General features: G+C 53.4%; 1 protein-coding gene across 1 annotated transcript in view; it reads left to right on the top strand.

Moving 5' to 3' along the window:
- CDH23 (cadherin related 23) overlaps positions 1-19,169 on the top strand; it is a 459,756-nt gene that overhangs the window by 271,797 nt on the left and 168,790 nt on the right. Inside the window, exon 12 of the mRNA XM_054522498.2 lies at positions 18,799-18,948. Coding sequence (XP_054378473.2) covers positions 18,799-18,948 — 150 coding nt within the window. The remainder of the gene's footprint in view (positions 1-18,798; positions 18,949-19,169) is intronic.

Raw genomic sequence — 19,169 nt, 5'->3', positions numbered from 1 at the left:
AGGGAGCAATCAAGGCAAGGCATGCAGAGAAGTGGGGTTCTTCATTGCCTCGCCCCATGCCGGAAGCCAGGGAGCCCATCCTGGATGTTCTTATTTTGAAAAGGTTCTCTGGTAACTCTGACCTCGTAGCAAGGGTTGAGCATCCACACAAAGCAATGTCCACACAGCTGGTACCTGGGATTCCTGGGGCCCCGGTGAGCACCTCTCCGCATCTCTGCTTCCCCATCCTCTGCCCTGGCAGTAGGCAGCGGTCTGTTTGCAAGGCCTCGGTTGTCTCACAGCTTCAGCTCACATTTCTAGGGTTCCTCCCCCAAGATTTAGTCTCTCCAGGAAAATATCCGTTGACTTCAAAGCAAAGCCACTCTGGAAAAGAAGCTAGAGGGAGCGGACAGCCCAGACTGTGCATTTTCCCATTAATCTCTCCCCAGTGGCCTTCAGTGAGGCTCTTATTGTGATGATGATGATGATGATGATTAAGATTTTTCTGTCCATGGCCGCATCCTATGGTGAGCTTCCTCCCAGCGTGCTAAGCTCCAGCCTCCCTGGGGACCAGAGGGTGGCCTCTGCCATGATTCAGACACCTCCTAATTTAGTCTCTTTGTAAATCTAATTAGCATGCTATTTACACCAAGCCCTGTACCCCTGGCAGGGGGTGTGAAGCAGGGCCTGTGTGGCAGCCGCCATGCCAGTGCCCACCCCTCACCTCCTCCCCATGCCAGTTCCCGCAGCTCCCAGCCCGGAGTCCCGTCTAACAGCTAGAGTTCATCTTTCATGTTGGATTTGGGAAATTGTTCCCCTCTCACCCGCCTCCCTGGCAGGCTCCTTCCCCACACCCACCGCCACCCACACTCCTGAGCAGGGCTGGCACTATGGGAAGTAGTGAGAATCATTTTACCCATGGAGTCATGCTTCCTCAAAGCAGTGGCGGGCCTTCCTGAAGACCCCCATGGGAATCAGAAACAGAGCTGGCAGACTTTCTTCTCCATGCCTCTTCCTCTTCCCAGCGCCTCTTTACTGGCTTGTACCCTCCCTGGTGCCCCTTCGCTGTGGGTGCCAGTGAGCCCAGATCACCCTGGAACCTCCTATGCTCCCCCTGCCTGCCCCGTTGGCCACCCCACCTCATACCCCTAACAGTAACAGGCGTGTCTTGTTTTCCCCCTGTCTTGAACAAGGCTGCAGTAAGCACAGCTCGGCTGGGAGTTGTGCCTGTGTGTCTCACCCCATCGCCATCATGGGCCGTGAAATGTCCTAATCAACAAGTAACAGGAACTGCAGAGTCCTGCTGGGCAGCTGTGGCAACAGTGGGCCACCAGGAACGCAGAAGCCTCCCCCCAGCCCATGCTGGGCTCTGCTTGCCCGGGCGCCTACTAACTCTGTCCCCTGAAAGGAGAGAATAGTGCAGGGATGGGACTGGGCACAGGGCAGAGGGAGAGGCAAGGCATTTCATGGCAAAGCAAAGTATCCCAGCTGTGCTTTCACTCTGTCCATGCAGGCTTAGGGCAGACCCTCCCTTCCTCTCCAGGCCTCAGTTTCTCCATCTGTTAAAAAGGAATTCATATCAAAGGAGTTGAGAGTGAGACAATTTTTTTTTTGAGACAGTCTCGCTCTGTCGCCCACGCTGGAGTGCAGTGGCACGATCTCGGCTCACCGCAACCTCCACCTCCCAGTTCAAGTGATTCTCCTGCCTCAGCCTCCTGAGTAGTTGTGATTACAGGCACCTATCACCACACCCGGCTAATTTTTGTATGTTTAGTAGCGATGGTGTTTCACCATGTTGACCAGGCTGGTCTTGAACTCCTGACCTCAAGTGATCCTCCTGCCTCGTCCTCCCAAAGTGCTGAGATTACAGGCATGAGCCACCACATCCGGCCTGAGATAAAATTTTTAACATCGAAGTTGTCATAGGTTTACATCCCAGGTTGCAAGGTGCAGAGCACGTTTTCCCCTCCCTGGTTCTGACTAGTGCTAGCATCAACACACGGATGATATCTTTGCTCTTTTCACATGGGCAAAACGAGGCTCAGAGAGGAAATGTTTTAGGGAAGGTCACAGAGCATGGGAAGAGATGCCTGGTGGTTAGCGAAGCACACAGATAGCAGGCGCCCACGGGCCTCTGGCAGGAATAAGGAAGAGATGCCCTGAGGGATGTGCACGTTGAGTGGGAGATGGGATTGGCCCATTCCTTCATTCATTCAGCAAATATTTGTTGAACACCTACTGGGTGTCAGATGTGATTCTAGCATGGATTCACAAAGTTCAGCGCTTGGGCATCTAAGGTTCCAAGGATGGAAGACCAAAGAAACAAACAGATGCAAATGATGTCAGGTGGTGAGAAGAGCCATGGAAAAAAAGAAAGCCAGGGAAGGGGATTAAGGGAATCCTGGGAGGGGCAGAACGGTCAGAGGAGGCCTTGACAGGCCTGGGTGAAGTGAGAGGGCACAGGCTCTGTGGATATCTGGCAGAAGAGCGTTCAGGCAGAGGGAAGGGCAGGTGCAGTGGCTCTGCAGAAGGAGGCTCAGGGGCTGGGAGAGGAGGTTGGAGAGGACCAGGGCTGTGGTCAGGGCTTTGCTCTCACAGGAATGAGATGGGAAGCCGCCTGGGGGGAACAGGCAGGCAGTGATGTGACAGGAGTGAAGTTTCAGGAGGAGGTGCGGTGGAAGACACCCAACTTCTGTCCATCCGCTGCCGAATGGAGAAACAATGTGATGCCTCCATGCGGCGGGCCATCGCAGGAGTGAATGAAGCACTGACCTGCTACAGCAGCCATAGTCCTGGGAAACACAAAAGGCCACTTGGTGGATGATTTTGCATGCGGGAAACATCCAGAAGAGGCAAATCCACGGGGACGGGAAGCAGATTAGTGGTTGCCAAGGGTGGGGGGAGAGAAATGGGGAGTGATGCTTAATGGGCACAAAGCTTCATTTGTGGGGGAGACAAAAATGTTTTGAAGCTAGATAGAGGGAGTAGTGGTTGTACAACCCAGTGAATGTAGTAAATGCTGAATTGTTCACTCTCAAATGGTTAAAATGGTGACTTTTATGTTATATGAATTTTATCTCCATTTTTTAAACATTTATTATTTATTTTTTTATTTTATTTTGAGACAGCATATCACTCTGTCACTCAGGCTGGAGTGCAGTGGTGTAATTATAACTCACTGCAGCCTTGAACTCCTGGGCTCAAGTGATCCTCCCACCCCAGCCTCCCCAGTAGCTGGGACTACAGGCACATGCCACTGTGCCCAGCTAATTTTTAAACTTTTTGTAGAGATGGGGCCTCACCACATTGCCTAAGCTGGTCTCGAACCCCTGGCCTCATGAGATCATCCTGCCTTGGCCTCCCAAAGTGCTGGGATTACTGGCGTGAGTCATCTCACTCAACCTAAAAATTTTTTTTAAAGGATGCTGTGTCTGCCAGGGGTGGGGGTGGGTGAATAGACCCTGAGGGGCAGGGGCCTTTCCTAGGAGTGACTGCCATCGTTCAGATGAGGCCTGTGGAGGCTGAGGTGCAGTCAGCTGCTGGATCTGTTTTGAAGGGAGAGTCAATGGGATTTGCCAATATGGGGAGGGGAGGAAGGGAGTTAAGAGTGACTGCACAAGGAGTTTGGCCTGAGCAGTTAGAAAAATGGAGTTCTTACTTCCTGATACGGTAAAGCAGTCGATTCAGTGAGGGGATGATGGAATCCGTAGGTTAGCTTCTAGCGTGTTACGTTTGACATGCTTGTTAGACACCCAGATGGAGACGCCAAGAAGGCGCATGGGCTGTGCTGGTAGATACCTAGCGAGCAGCTCTGGGGCCTGGGTGAGGGGCTGCCTCATAGCATTTAGTAATCTCTGTGGTGTCAATGCTCCTCGATGGCCGATCTCAAGCTACTGGCGTGGCCTCAGCTGGCTCTCCCAGATTCTAGAAATCCAACCGTTGGCTCTCAGGAGCCTCTAGAACCCCAGCTACCACCATGTGGATCCAGGCTGGAGGTGGGAATGAAAGTGTTGCCAACACCCAGATTGTATTTAAAGCCACTGGTGGCCGGCACGGTGGCCCACACCTGTAATCCCAGCACTTTGGGAGGCCAAGGCAGGAGGATTATGTGAGCCCAGGAGTTTGAGACCAGCCTGGGCAACATAGTGAGACCCCCATCTCCACAAAAAAAATAAAAATTAGCTAGGCATGGTAGCGCACACTTGTAGTCCTAGCTGCTGGGGAGCTGAGACAGCAGGATCGCTTCAGCCCAGGAGATTCAGGCTGCAGTGAACTATGATCACACCACTGCACTCCAGCCTGGGCAACAGAGGAAGACCCCAACTCTACCTAAAACGAATGAATAAATAAAGCCACCGCTCTAGCTGGGTTCACTTGGGAAAGGGATGTGGATAGAGCAGAAAGGAGACTGGGGACTGGGCAGCCCCAGGACACCCTGATGCTTCACTTTAGGGGAGATGAGGATGACTGAGGAGCCACCCCCAAGGGAAGGGGAAGAGGAGCAAGAGGGAGCACTGATGACAGGAGGAAGACTGAGGCAAAGGAGGGAGTGGAGTGCGCAGGAAGAGAGGCAGGACTCAGAAGACTTGGAGGCAGCCCTAATGTCTTTCAGTAGTGGCAAATTAGCACGCATATCTTAGTCCATTTCTGTTTTTGGCATAATGCCTTGTGATAGCCCTCATTAGGGAATGTCCAAACCTGCTAGCATTTACAGAGCAGGCCTACCAGGATTTTATTTTTCTTTTCTTAATCCTCTTGGCCCTCTTCTCTCTCCTGCCTCCAAAGCCCTCCTCTTGCACACCAGGTGGCCACCCTTCTAAGAGGGATGCCAGAGGTCCCCTCCCTAGCTCTGTGGATCACTCAGATAGGCTAAATAGTCCTACAGGGACAGACTGCTTAAATAAATAGATCACTAAAGGGAATTGAGAATCAGAGGAATCTCAAAGGCATTGTGCTGAAAGAAGCCACTCGCTAATGCCCTGTGCTGCATAATTCCATGACATTCTCAAAAAAGACAAACTTATAGGAACGGAGAACAGGTCAGAGGTGGCCAGGGGTGGGAGAGGGGTCCCTGTAAAGAGATGGGACAAAGAAGTGCTGAGGGCGGTGGGACTGTTCTGTATTCTGGTTGAAGGGGATAGGTAACAAGAATCTATGCATGTGTTAAAATTCATAGAACTATATACCCAAAAAAGTCAACTTTACAACATGTTAATTAAGAAAATAAACTATAAATTATGGAATACCCCCCACACCCATCCCCCAAAAAGGATGGAGAGGCACCAGCATGAGCAGCAGCACTGGCGGGCTTCTAGAGTAAGATAGCGCCATCCTTCTCTCCACCGTCATTAAATCAGCAAGTGCGTAATTTGCACCCTCCTATACAGCTAGAAAGGCCAGTTAGAGGGCCTTGAATGCTGCTGTGAGATTCAATCTAATTCAGCAGGCAATTGGGAGCCATAGATGGTCCTTGAGCATAAGTGATGTACTCAGAGCTATGCTTTAGGTTGATTAATCTAGACACATGGAGAATGGGGGTGGTACCAGTGGGCAATGACAGAGAGCACCGGTGGGTGGGGACTGGACAAGGGGTCAGGCCTGCTTAGATGTGGGGTCTGTAGGAAAGGCAGGGGTTGAGATGAGGCTGCAGTTTAGAGTTCCAGCAATGGGAGTGACAGAAGCTCAAAAGGGCAGGCTTGGAGGGGGGCTAGATGGAGAAAAAGATGGGAGCTGCCACCATCTGCCACCACCCTGCTGTGCAGTGGCCAGGTTCCATCTTTACCTCAGTATAGCTCCTCACCTGAACACCCTCCACCACCTTTGCATGCCCTCTCTTTCCCTCTGTTAATCTGTCTTTGAATCCGATCCTCTCTCCCTGTCTCTCTGTCTCTCACCTGCCTTCCCACGTGTTTTAGTCCATTTTGTGTTGCTTATAACAGAATAACTGAAACTGAGTAACTTAAGAAACAAAATTTATTTCTTACAACTATGGAGGCTGAGAAGTCCAAGGTCAGGGGACTGCATCTGGTGAGGGCCCTCTTGCTGGTGGGGGCTCTCTGCAGAGTCACGGGGTGGTGCAGGGCATCTCGCATGATGAGATTGCTGAGTGTGCTCATGCAGTAGCTCAGGTCTCTCTTCCTCTTATAAAGCCACTAGTCCCCCTCCCAGGATAACCCATTCATCCATTAACCCGTTAATCCACTAATCCATGAACAGATTAGTCCATTCATGGGTGCAGAGCCCTCATGATCCAATCACCTCTTAAAGGCCCCACCTCTCAATACTGCCACACTGAGGATTAAATTTCAAAGTGAATTTTTTGGGGGGACATTCAAACCCTAGCACCATCCTTCCTTCTCTGTGTCTGTCTCTATCTTGTGATTTTTTTTTTCACACTCACACATGGACAGCAGATAAACACATGCAACTCATTCATTCATGCCTTTATCCCTTGGTCCATTTACCCATAGCAACTATGCGGCCAATACACATACACGCCCCACGCCCCAAAGATAGGGAATATGTCAAGTAGGAGGGGCCCTTTGCATGTCTGAGCAGCCCTGCCTGGGGGCAGCTGAGTGACACACAGGACTGTCACCAGGGATGGTCACCCCTCTACCCGGAGCCCAGCACCCTGTGCCAGCCCAGGACCTATTCTTTAAGACATTTGTGATGTCTTTGTTCACTGGGAAGAGGACCCAAGACCAGGCAGCTCCTTTGGAAGAGGACTAGAAAGGAGAGGGAGATGAAATTACCTGCTCCTTCTTGGCTCCCAGGGTTCCAGGACACCAAGTTCATGGCCTCCTATGATGGTGGGATCCCTGATGTAGAAAGGCAACCCAGAGAGGGCAAACAGTTTGCACGAGGTCACAGAGCAGGCCAGCGCCAGGCCTCTCTCCCCGTCTCCTGTCCCCTCCACTCTTCTCAGCTCCCTCTCTGCCACCCAACCATGTAGGAAAGGTGGAATCACTCTTGGAGGAGAGGCAGTGGAATACAAAGCGGTGTGATTAGCAGCTGTGGCGGTGTCCCCTCCTGATTTCCATAAGGCATTTAGATTTCTTTGCCTGGCCACACATTTCTCTGTGGGAAGAGGGAAATCATTTTAGCATAGGAAATAGCCAGAGCCAGGCAGTTGCTGAGTGGGAGAGCCAGCTCCCAGCTCTGCACCCTGGCCCTCCCTGCTCCCTGCCTGGAGGCCTCTAGAGAGCCTGGCCAGAAAGCAGAGGGCGGGAGACCCAGGAGGCTGATGAGGCCAGCGAGTACTCCCTCTCTGCGGTGCTGCCCCTCAGGCCCTGTGATTCTCCCCAGAAGGGGCCCCAGAAGGAGGGGCAGGACGGTCCTGGGCTTGGGACAGAGCTGGGTGCACACATCCTTTTGCCCTGCATTTTGGACTCTTCCCCGTGCATCTCTGAGAACACTTACACCCCGCTTTAGCCCCCTGCCCCAACCCCAGCCGAAAGTTGGGTGCAGAGTTTGCCATTGGAGTGAGGAAAGGGATTGAGGCCAGGTAGAGTGAAGAGGTTCAAATTGGCAGATTCTGATGAGAATGGCAGACCTTGAAGTTGGAAATATGGCCACTGGGACTGGGAGGCTTGCCTGGGGTTGCAAGACAGGGCCACAAGGAAGGGACTGCTGAGTGTTCCACATGGGCCAGGTGCCTTCCAAACAGAGCCCATGCTGGAGGAAGGGAGAAGAGGACATGGCCTGGCTCCCCTGGGATCGTGGGAGGCCTGGGGGGTAGAGCATGGTGTCCTTGAGTTAAGAACTCAGGCCACATAAATCCTCTGTGGTTCCCTCTGTCCTTTGCACATGAATTACCAGTCCAGGTGGCTGTAGCAGCAGCAGCTGCTCCATCTGCAGAACTGGAAAGGACCGTGCGTCCCCCGATCTCCACATAAAGCTTGCCGTTTGGCCATACCCACGGGCACGATTGAGGGGAGCCTCGCCCTCCTGGCTAGCCCCTCTAAGGCCACTTTATTTCAGGAAGTACCCTCTGGGCTGACTGCTCTAGTCCCTAGAGGCCCAGGTTCTGGAATGCAGAAGAGAAAGACACAGCAAGACTGAGCTATGAACCATGTGACACGGGCTTGGCTGGGTCCCAGGAGTTGGAAGTCTGTGCCCAGGAACAGGAGTGGGTACAGACAGGTGGTAAAGTGTAACTGGGCTTTGGAAGTATAAGATTCCCATAGTGCACTGGTCAGTGGGCTGCAGATTAGGAAAATAGAATTCAAAAGCACCTGCCCCTCATTTGCCTTAATGCAAGTACCAACGCGCATTATAATTCTTTTCTCAGGAGAACGGAGGCTGGCTTCAGGGCCGACCGGAGGGAGTGGGGGAAGGTCTGCACGTGCAGGTGAGGAGGACCTGCCCACCTCGTGCCTTCATCTATAGACAGCTAATACACACATCCGCGGTGAAAATGATGGCGCTCTGGTATTCTTCCCCCAAAGTGCCAGCTGCCAATCGGATTGAATTAGATTTCACAAGGGTTTTTGCAATACATGGAATTCACCAGCAAATTACCCTTAAAGAGGGAAAATCAATCATTTGGAGCAGAGATAAACTGAAGGCAAGGCAGCCTCGGATTGATCCCGTCTGTGCAGGCGTGTGTGGAATTCAGCAGATAACCTGCGGAGAGGAGGGAGGGGAGGTTGGCTGAGAGGTACGGGAAGGGGAGAGAGGCAGGGCAAGAGGGGGAAGGAAGGAGTTGGAGAGGGAGAGATTGGAAGGAGGAAGGTGAGAGGGCAAGAAGGGGAGGAAAGAGAAAGGAGAAGAGGGATAGAAGAAGGAAAGGAAGAGGAGAGAGAGAAGAGAGGCTTAGTCTGCACAGGCTGCTGTAACAAACTACCGTTGACGGGTGGCTTGTAAACAACAGAAACTTATTTCTCTTGGTTCTGGAGGCTGGGAAGTGCAAAATCAAGGGCCCAGTAGATGTGATGTCTGGTGAGGGCCTGCTTCCCACTGTGTCCCCACATGGCTGGAGGGGCAAGGATTGCTCTGGGGTCCCTTTTATAAGGGCACTAATCCCTTTCATGAGGACTCTGCACTCATGACCTAATCACCTCCCAAAGGCCCTGCCCTCCTTGGGGGTTAGTATTTCAACATGAATTTTGGGGAAGGGGACACCAGCATTCCGTCTCCAGCAGATGAGAAGAAATAAGGGCAAGATAGAGAAACAAGCAAATGAGTCACAAGAGGAGGCGAGGAGAGAGGGAAGGAGAGAGAATCAGGGGAGTGGGAGAGAGTTTGGGCTGGAGGCATGGAAAGCAGTTGGAAGAGCACAGTGGGCTGGGTGGTAATCCCAGCACTTTGGGAAGCCGAGGCAGGAGGATGGCTTGAGCCCAGGAGTTCAAGACCATCCTGGGCAACTTAGGGAGACCCCATCTCTACAAAAAATAAAAAGCATTCGCTGTGCATAGTGGTGCACCCCTGTGGTCCCAGCTACTTGGGAGGATTGCTTGAGCCCAGGAGGTTGAGGCTGCAGTGAGCAGTGTTTGCATCAACTGCACTCCAGCCTGGGTGACGGAGTGAGACTCTGTCTCAGAGAAAAGAAAGAGCACCACAGTAATGGGCATTAATGGGCCTTAGAGAATCACCCCATCCAAGCTTCCCATGTGGTAGATCAGAGGCCCAGAAGGAAAACAGGGCCTTCCCCAGTTGCGTAGCAATACAGGGCAGCTCTAGAGAAAACAGACTCCTGACCTCAGGCCCATGGTGCTCAAGGGCCAAGCCACAGAGGAGCTTGGGAAGGGGACATAGGTGGGAGGATGAAAGCCTGAAATGAGGGTGACGTCCTTCACCTTGATGCAGGCCCAAGAGGTGCTCCACTCCCACAGTGGAGAAACGGAGGCCTGGAGCCATGGGTGGTGGGGCAGGCCACCCACCATGTGACATGGGCTTGCTGGGTGCCAGGGGTTGAGGTGGACTCAGAAATGGAAACAGTGTCCTCTGTCAGGCTCCTTCCACTGCCTTCTGTATCCTGGCATCTCGGTGGGCAGAGAGATTTAGCATCCCCCTTAGTGTAGGGGTTGGAGGGAGAAGCAGCTGGCTTTGAGTTGAAGGCGGAAGGAGAGGCCTGCGTCCTGCCAAGGTCCCCTTTGCCATGTCTGATTGGGGTGAATTAAGTGAAAGGATGGACAAAGGAGGATAAAGAACACGTGTTCGATGGGCTTTTATTTTCTACTGCTCAATGTTATGGATCAGACCAACAGAAGGTACAGCCGAGGAAGGAGGGAGACCTGCAGCCCCACGCCCAGGGTGGGACTGGTGGGTCCCGTTACCCAAGCCTTTGCCCCTCTCTGCCTGCTCCTCTCATTTCTGGCCATGGTCTAGAAATCAGCTCCTTCCCAGGGATGCCTCCTCTCCTACCCCCACTACTCCTAGAACAATAATAATAGCGCTCCTCTGTTGAACACTTATTCCATCCCAGATGCTTGACCAAGATTTGGCAGCTCACCCACAGTAGCCCTATCAAGTAGGCTACATTCTTCCCATTTTACAGATGGGGAAATTGAGGCTCAAGGATATAAAAGTGTGTATGCAAAAATCACACAGCTGTAAATGGCAGTGCCTGAGCCTAGGCTCAACTCCAGAGGTTGTGGCTTCTGAGGTGCTGTACCCTGGAAGCTCAGGTCATGGGGCTCTTCCCTGGCAGACCCGAGTTCGGGACAGGGTTGGTTTTGGTGAGGGCGGCACTGACTCTGGGGGCCCCACTCCACACTCCAGATTCCCAGCCCCAATCCAGCTTGGGCTGAGGGTGTCACACCAGCCCACCAACCAGAACTCCCTGGGTGCCTCACGAGAGCCCTGGCCCTTTATCTTGCCCCAGCATCCCCCTACCCCCCGACCCCAAACATAAAGGTGGCCTTGGTCCTTGCTGTGGCTCCTGAGGCCACCCTGCCTTCACATGACCCTGGTCCTTCCTCTTCCGTGAAAAGGAATTAAGGCCTCCTCCAAGGGCACATTGTAGTTTACAGGGTTGGTTGACGGTCCCCTAGCATTTGAGGTACAAAGAAAAGAACACACAAGGTCCCTGCCATAGGGAATTTCCTGGCTTAGGCAAGAAAACACAGTTCACATGATTACAAAACATGGGGGAGCAGAGAAACGATACTGTTTTCATTTAATTCTGTAAGGTGTGCTCACCCTCCCCACTTCACAGATGAGGAAATGAGGCTTCAGGAGAGGAAGTGAGTTGTCTAAAGTCACACAGCTAGGAAGTGACCCAGCCTGTTCCTCAACGTTGAACTGTGCTCTCTTAACACTGCATCACGCCCCTGGGTCACTAACCCAGGGGCCACCCTGACTGATGGCAGAGAGAGACAAACATCCCAGAGAGGCAAGCTGGTGTCACCAATAGCAGGGCAGTGCCTCAGGATGGGGAGGGCCAGGCAAGAGCCAGAGAGACAAAGGAGGCATCTGCAGGCCTCATTGTGCAGGAGGGAGCCTGGAGGCCAGCTCAGGCCACCTGCAGTGGGATGCACCAGTGCTGAGAGCCCTCAGGTGATGACCAAGGGAAGCCATGCTCAGAAGTCAGGCCACCCAACCCAACGGCAGGGGCCAGCCTGAAATCCGCCCCTCTGAGCCAGGGAAAGGTCTGCATGCAGGTGGTTAAGTAGTGGAAATATCACCCTTGACCCTCCCTCCCAGGGGAGTATTTAACGAGCTGATGTCTGTTGAGGGCCCAACATGTAAACTCAACAAACAGCTGGACAACCACACTGGGTCAGCACACGGAGCCGGGTCCACCGGGACAGACTCAGGTCGGCTGGCTCTGGGAGCCTTAGAGAGACTAGGAGGGAGCAGTGGCTCATCTGACCCTTCTCAAAGCTACCCCCCACTTCCAGGAGTGGGAGGCAGGGAGTGAGCAAGGTCTAGGGAAGTTTCGGGGCAGCCCTCCTGGCAGCTGGCTGATAAGGTGCTGCCCTCGTGGGGGTGGGAAAGCTGCAGCCCTAGGAGCAAAGTGCAGGAGCCACATGAGGAGGGACCGGCAGGGAGCCAGGAGGGATTTCATGTGTCCTTCCCCTCCCAAGAAATAAATAAAGCTAAGCTGTCACCTCGGCCTCCCTGCGGGCAGCTGCCAGCTCCCTAGCCTGTGGTGGCTCGGCTCCGGCTCCGGGACCCGCGGTGGGCGCTATCAGCCTTCTCATCGCCTCTCTCAGCTGGAGGAGAATTTAATCCACAGGCTCCTCTCCACACACACTAGGGCTCCTTTTGATGTTTCTCTTTATCTCCCTTCCAACAAAATCGCCCCTCTGCAGCTCCAAGAGCCCCTCCAGCCTCCTCCGCACCTCCACCCCATGAAGGCAGTCCCCCAGCCCCCTGTGGGACAAGGGCATGGAGGAGGCCTAGCAGGAGCAGGGAGGTGGGTGTGCCCTCCACCAGTCCAGGCTTCGTGCCCTGACCTGAGCTGAGGTGCTTGTGGGCCTCCTTCTGCCACGTGTGGCACAGGGAGGGGCTCACTATGCCAGCTCCTGGCATCGCACTTGGAGCAGTGTTCTGTAGTGGGAGGGCCAGGAGAGCTGCGTGGTTAAGAGCTCTGACTCCGAAGGGGGGTGGGGGCAAACTTGAGTTCCAAGCCTTCCTTGGCTGCTGTGTGGCTTGAACACTTATCCCCTCTGGCCCCAGTTTCTTTCTCCAAGAAAAGGAGTGGACTGACGCTGTCTTTGGGCCACCGTGTGGATTCTGGTTAAGGTGTGTGACGCCTGTGTCATAGCCGGGCTTCACAAATGGAAGCTGTTGTCATAAACGGCTCAGCAGCACAGGACTGTGATCAGTAGGGGTTTGGCACCAACTTAGCAAACTGGAATATCTCTCTCTTACACACACCCCCATCCTGAGGGCTGACAGACACAAATCCAGACCAAGCAGGAATTGGCCAGCTGGTAAAGTCCTGGAAGGAACAGGCTGAGCATTTTAGAGGATTTGGTCAGTAGGTGATCCTGAGGGTCTTAGGACATGTGTCCTGACCACTGCAGTGTCTGGCCTGAGTGAACTTTTCCAGCCCCTGGCAGCAGATCAAGGAGAAGGGAGCAAGTCTCATTCATTGAGACCCCCAAGAATTCTCCTAAAGGGGTCAGGAAGCAGTCCCGAGGGCTTGTCCCCTCTGGGTGCTCCTGCCTCACCAGGTAGTTAACCAGAAGCTACACTGAGCTCAGACCATCTTCCAGGCATCTTTGAGTTCAAACATCACTGAGCTCACACCATCTTTTCAGTCCCTCACTGTTGACCTCAGCCTGCACACGATGGGTGCCGCCCCAGCCGACACATGGTTCTTCCTAAGCCTTCTCTGCTCATCTGCCATACCTTACTGCTTATACCTTACAGGCTAATGCTCTTCAGTTCTGTCTTGCTTCTTCCCAGCATCACTCTATCCCGATGGTTCTCAGACATTAGTGAGCATCAGAATGCCTGAGGGGCTTGTTAAAACAGTACTGGGCCCAGTCCGGGCGCAATGGCTCATGCCTGTAATCTCAGCACTTCGGGAGGCTGAGGCGGGCGGATCACGAGGTCAGGAAATCGAGACCAGCCTGACCACCATGGTGAAACCTCGTCTCTACTAAAAATACAAAAATTTCCCCAGGCGTGGTGGCGCATGCCTGTAATCCCAGCTACTCAGGAGACTGAGGCAGGAGAACTGCTTGGACTGGGACTCGGGAGGCAGAGGTTGCAGTGAGCTGAGATCACGCCACTGCACTCCAGTCTGGGCAACTGAGCAAGACTCCGTCCGAAAAAAAAAAAAAAAAAGAAAGAAAAGAAACGGTGCTGGGCCCAATCCCCAGAGTTTCGGACTCAGAAGATCTGGGCGTGGCCCCCAATTTTGCATTTCTAACAAGCTCCAGGTGATGCTGATGCTGTGGTCCCAGGACCACACTTGGAGAACCACTGTTTTACCCTTGTAGTTCTCATCCTTGGATACACTTTGGAATGAATAGCTGGAGAGCTTTACAGAATGCAGATGCCTATGCTTCCACCCCCTCCCCCAGTCTGGTCTCCATGGTCTAGGGTACAGCATAGGCAGGGGGTATTTTAAAGCTCCCCAGGTAATTTTGATATGTGGCCGGTGGAGAACTAACCCTCTTTGCCTCTCCAACTGCTCACCTTTTTCTCGACTCCTATAGGTGCCTCCAAGCTACTCTCCCTGCTGCAGTGATGTCTTCCCAACCCTGGCTATGCAATGTGGTTCACTGGGGAGCGTCAGAGAAATGTAGCTTTTCCCAGCCCCCAGAGATGATGACACACTGGCTCTGGGCCTCTGCATTTCTTTTTAGAATGCCATTGGTGATTCTGTTGTGCATCTAGGGTGAGGAGGGAAGCACCAGTGTGACTTGCACGTGACCGCAAGGTCACCTCCCTCTCCCCTGCTGCAGAGCTTAGAGTGGCTCCCTCTCGCTCATGGAAATAATGCCATCCTCAGGATGGCGTCTGCCTGGGACTCCAAGCTTCTTGACATGGACCCTTTGCAAAATAATGTCATTGATGATTCTTCTCCACACTCCGTGCCTTTACTTAGGACAGTGCTCCTCAAAGAGTGGCTTCAGATCAGGATCAGCGTCGCCTGGAACTTGGTTAGAAATGCAAAGTCACAGGCCCCAACCCAGACCTACAGAATCAGGAATTCCTGCGGGAGGGAGAAGAATGGGGGAGCAATCTGCAGGTGATTCTGAGACACGCTAAGGATCTAAGAATCAAGAACTCTTATGTTTAAAGCTACTTCCTCCGCCCGGAATCCCTTTTCTGCCAGTCCAAAAGAGTCCAAAAACAATACCTTCTGACCAGACACGGTGGCTCACGCCTATAATCCCAGCATTTTGGGAGGCCAAGGAGGGTGCATCATTTGAGGTCAGGAGTTTGAGACCAGCCTGGCCAACAGGCGAAAACCCGTCTCTACCTAAAAAAAAAAAACAAAAAAACAAAAATTAGCCAGGCATGGTGGTGTGCACCTGTAGTCCCAGCTACTCGGGAGGCTGAGGTGTGAGAATCACTTGAACCTGGGAAGTAGAGGTTGCAGTGAGCCGAGATCGTACCACTGCACTCTGGCCTGGGCAACAGAGCGAGATTCCATCTAAATAATAATAATAATAATAATAATAATAATACCTTCCTTCATTCCTAACACCAGCTCAGAACTCCCCTTCTTGGGGCAACCTCCTTTGCTTGTCCTCCCTTTAGACTGGGCCCTGGAGTGCTCAGATGGTGCATCTCAGTTTGCTCTGGTAGCTAACATTGCTGACTGCATGGCCAATGCATTTCACACTGTGGACTCGCGCTGCCAATGGGGAATGCCCGCATCAGACCTGAGCTCCACTTTCTTGACCGGGGCAGCAGCGCGGGGTTGTGGGAAGGTCCATTGGCCCAAGAACTGGCCTGGCCTCTTTTTTTTTTTTTTTTTGAGGTGAAGTCTCACTCTGTCGCCCAGGCTGGAGTGCAATGGCATGATCTCGTCTCAGTCCAACCTCCGCCTCCCGGGTTCAAGCAATTCTCCTGTCTCAGCCTCCCAAGTAGCTGGGATTACAGGCATGTGTCACCATGCCCAGATAATTTTTTTGTATTTTTGTAAAGACGGGGTTTCACCATGTTGGCCAGACTGATCTCGAACTCCTGACCTCAAGTGATCCACCCACCTCTGCTTCCCGACGTGCTGGGATTACAGGCATGAGCCACCACACCCGGCCTGGGCCCGGCCTCTTATCCCCCACTCTGCCATCAGCTCCCTATGCAACCATGGGCTGTTCAGTCAACCTCTCTGAACTCATTTCCACTGGAGTGGCTGGAGGGACCCATGGGAGGAGTAGCAGTAACACAAGGAAGAGCTGCTGAAGCCCAGTCACTTCCTGAGCACCCACTGTGTGTCGTGGTCTGCTGGGGAATCTTCATCACCTGAGGCATGGTCTACAGCCTCAAGGGGCTGCTGATATTCCAGAATAATCAGGGAGGGAACTGTAACCCAGTGATGCAAGTGCTCTGCAGCCATTAAGGAAAACAAAGCAAATACTTGGTACTTAAAAAGTGTTTAGAATAGTGCTGACCAAGAGTAGGTGCTATGTTGTTAGTGTCCTCGTTCGCATCATCATCTATATGCACAGTTATGGACCAATCACCAAGATGTAGTTCTAAGTAAAAATACTGGACACAGAGCAATGTGCATAGCATGCTGTTAGTGTCACAGCAGGGTGGCATGTACCCATAATGGTCATATAGGCATGGATTTCCTGGGGAAAGAGACCCAGGAAGGGGGTGTGGTGGCTGCCCTGGGAGGTTCATCGGTACCTGGGCTCAGAGGGAGAGGGAGAGGTGTGTGTTCCCCTTACACTTTTTAACTTCTGGAAAATTTGCCATGTCTCTGCTCATCATGTCTCTGACATTTTTTATGTTAGGAAAATAAAAACATGGTGGTGTATGGGGCTGTTCCCAGCAGGGATTTTATCCAGGCTCCAGGGATGTAGGATGTAGAGATGGCCCCTCCCATCCCAGCCTGCACTGAGGCCTTCTCGGTGAGAGTGGACAGAGATCAGGGAGACAGGAGCCCTTGCCCCCTCCTCTCACCTCCTCACCCTTCATGCCCTTGAGCCTCTTCCTTCTGGGTCCCACGCTTGTCCCTCTTCTCCACTCTCCAGCACACATGTGTGCACACTCACACAACACGCCTCCTCCAGACCCCAGAAGCTATGGCCCATCAGAGGCTGGGGACAGCTGCTCCTCTAGGGTGTGGTCCTGGGGTCCTTCCCATGACCCAGGGTCTCACTGTCTTTTCTCTCTGGTTCCTTCCTCCTCTCCATACCTCTCCGGCTCCTTCTGTCTGTCTCCATATCCTTTGACTGACCAACTCCCACTGACAGAATTTGGTAAGTGAGCCTCGGAAGGGCAGGGGTTGGGCTTGGGGAGGGCTCGTGGTGGGCACAGTGGGGAGGGGCTTTGAAAAGGGTGCAGCTCAGCCCTCCCCCACCCTCTCAGGCCCCCAGCTCCTGTGGTTGAAGGACCAAAGGTTCAGGGGAAGGAGAGGAGTTGGTGTCACCTGTTCAAAGCTGTCACACCCCGCTGGCTTCAGCTATTAGTGCCCCTTCGGGCATTTAATTGGTCCCTTCCATCTGACGGGACGCATTCCACACCAGGAAGCGCTGCAACCTCCACAGCCCGACAGGCCCAGAGGAGCCTTGCCCCCACATCCCCTGGGGAACCGCTTTGGGCTGGGGCTCTGGAGCCCCGCGGCTTGCCTGGACCCCAGAATTGTCAAGAGAGGGCTCAGGGAGCTCAGCTTCCACCTCTCCATCCGAACCTCTGTGCCAGTAACAGGGCACAGGCCTGTCTCCAGGCTGTAAGAAAAGTCTAAGTGCAGCAAGTATATTTGCCAGTTTGCTAAAATGGGAAAAACCCAAGAGACTGATGGGTAAACGTTAGCATGCATTCATTCCACAAGTGCATTTGAGCATTTGGGGGGCAGCCCCAGGGGCCCATGAATCTTGTGAACTCTCAGGCTTCACTGGGGGTATCATTTCCTGATCATTCCCCCTCTGCCCTGAGCGGGGTGGGAACCAGCCTTGCAGGGACTATCCCCTTAGACCATGGAGAGTCTTTGGGGCCAGGGTGACCTGGCAGCCACCCTCTCACCAGGAACAGGTTTCTGAGAGGAGTCCCACAACATCCCCTAAGCAACCAAGATGCGAGGGTAAGCTTCCCTTGCCAGCCACTGGTTCAAGAGAAAGGGGCCCATATGCAGAGGGCCTGAGCTGGCCACTGGGCTAGGGGTGGGCTCTGCACCATGAGCCAGAGCTTCTGCTTCTGGACTGACAGCCAAGGTCAGTGACCTACTGGGCACCTGCAAGAGGGGTCAGGAGGAGGCTCTTACACAATACAGGCTGCCTGCCCAGTTGGAAGGGAGTTTGGGGGTGCAGGTGATCCCCTTGCCCCCAGTGCAGGCAGGAAGAGGAAGTAGAATCACTTTCTGAGCAGGCCAGACCTCAGGGAGTCAGTAAGCTGAATCTCCCACCTTCAGCCATGTCTCCTCCCCATGATCTGGAGACTTCAGTCATGTCACATGCTTTCTGTGAGGAGAGTCAAGTAGCATCTGAGGGGCTCTGTGAGCCACAGCCCTGGTTAGAATAATCAGAAATGCCTGAACTCGAGTGAGGCACCCACCTCCCTGAAATGATGGGCTTGGGCCTCTGGGACACAGCAGAACCTGTGATGGGGTGGCCACCCTGTGCTCAGTCTGGGATCCTGGGCCCCCCCTGGGACTGGCCACAGTGTGGGATCCCTGGCCATTCACGTTGCCACTCAGTCTCTGGGTTATTCCCATTTCACATGTCAGCAAACCAGTGTTCTCCCTGATGGACAAGTTCCAGAGGAGGAGGGGAAGAACAGCATCTGCATCCCTTGTGTCCTCTCCTGCCCAAGCCTGTCATGGCCGCTTAACTGCCTCTCTTCCCTCCTCTCCTCTCACATCCTCTCTCCTCCTCCTTCCTCTGTCTCCCCGCTGGGTCTTGCAGCTGGCCGGTCCCTCCGCAGCTGGGGTCACTGGGGAAGAGAAAGGGAGCAGGAAATGGAGAGTGAACCAAACCTCCTGGAGGGGACACTGTGGGCATCCGACAGCACAAGGAAGGAAAAGAGAGCCAGAGGAGGTTTCCAGAGGGCCTAAACATGGGTGGGTCATGGAGTCTCGGAGCTGCGCTGGGAAAGCCCTCCTCTGTCCCAGCACCTCATCCATTGCCCCAACCAAAGCAGCTCTGGGCTCACTCTCCAGGAGCCTCTGCTCCTCCATTTGGGTCTAGGCTTTGGCCACTGTGCCCTTCCTGACTGACTTCTTCTGCACTCTTGACCCAGGGCCTGAACAGCATGTTTGAGGTGTACTTGGTGGGGAACAACTCCCACCACTTCATCATCTCCCCGACCTCCATCCAGGGGAAGGCGGACATTCGTATTCGGGTGGCCATCCCACTGGACTACGAGACCGTGGACCGCTACGACTTTGATGTAAGGCGCCACTCACTGGCGTTTTGGAGTGGGGTGGGGGTGGATTTCAGAAGAGGCGAGGGTAGGGTAGAAGATTCCCTTAGATCCCACCTTCCACTGCTGCCCATCTTCCCTTGCGGATCTGACTCAGATAAGCCCTCCAAGAGACGGCAGGGGCGGGGCTGAGTCTCCCTTTTCCAAGGAGGTCAAGGATATGTCCAGTAATTGAGTGGAATTTTACC

The sequence above is a fragment of the Pongo abelii genome, chromosome 8, assembly GCF_028885655.2.
Source record: "Pongo abelii isolate AG06213 chromosome 8, NHGRI_mPonAbe1-v2.0_pri, whole genome shotgun sequence".
Lineage (NCBI taxonomy): Eukaryota > Metazoa > Chordata > Mammalia > Primates > Hominidae > Pongo > Pongo abelii.
The sequence above is the reverse complement of the archived record's forward strand: the minus strand, read 5'-3'. Positions and strand labels throughout refer to the sequence as shown.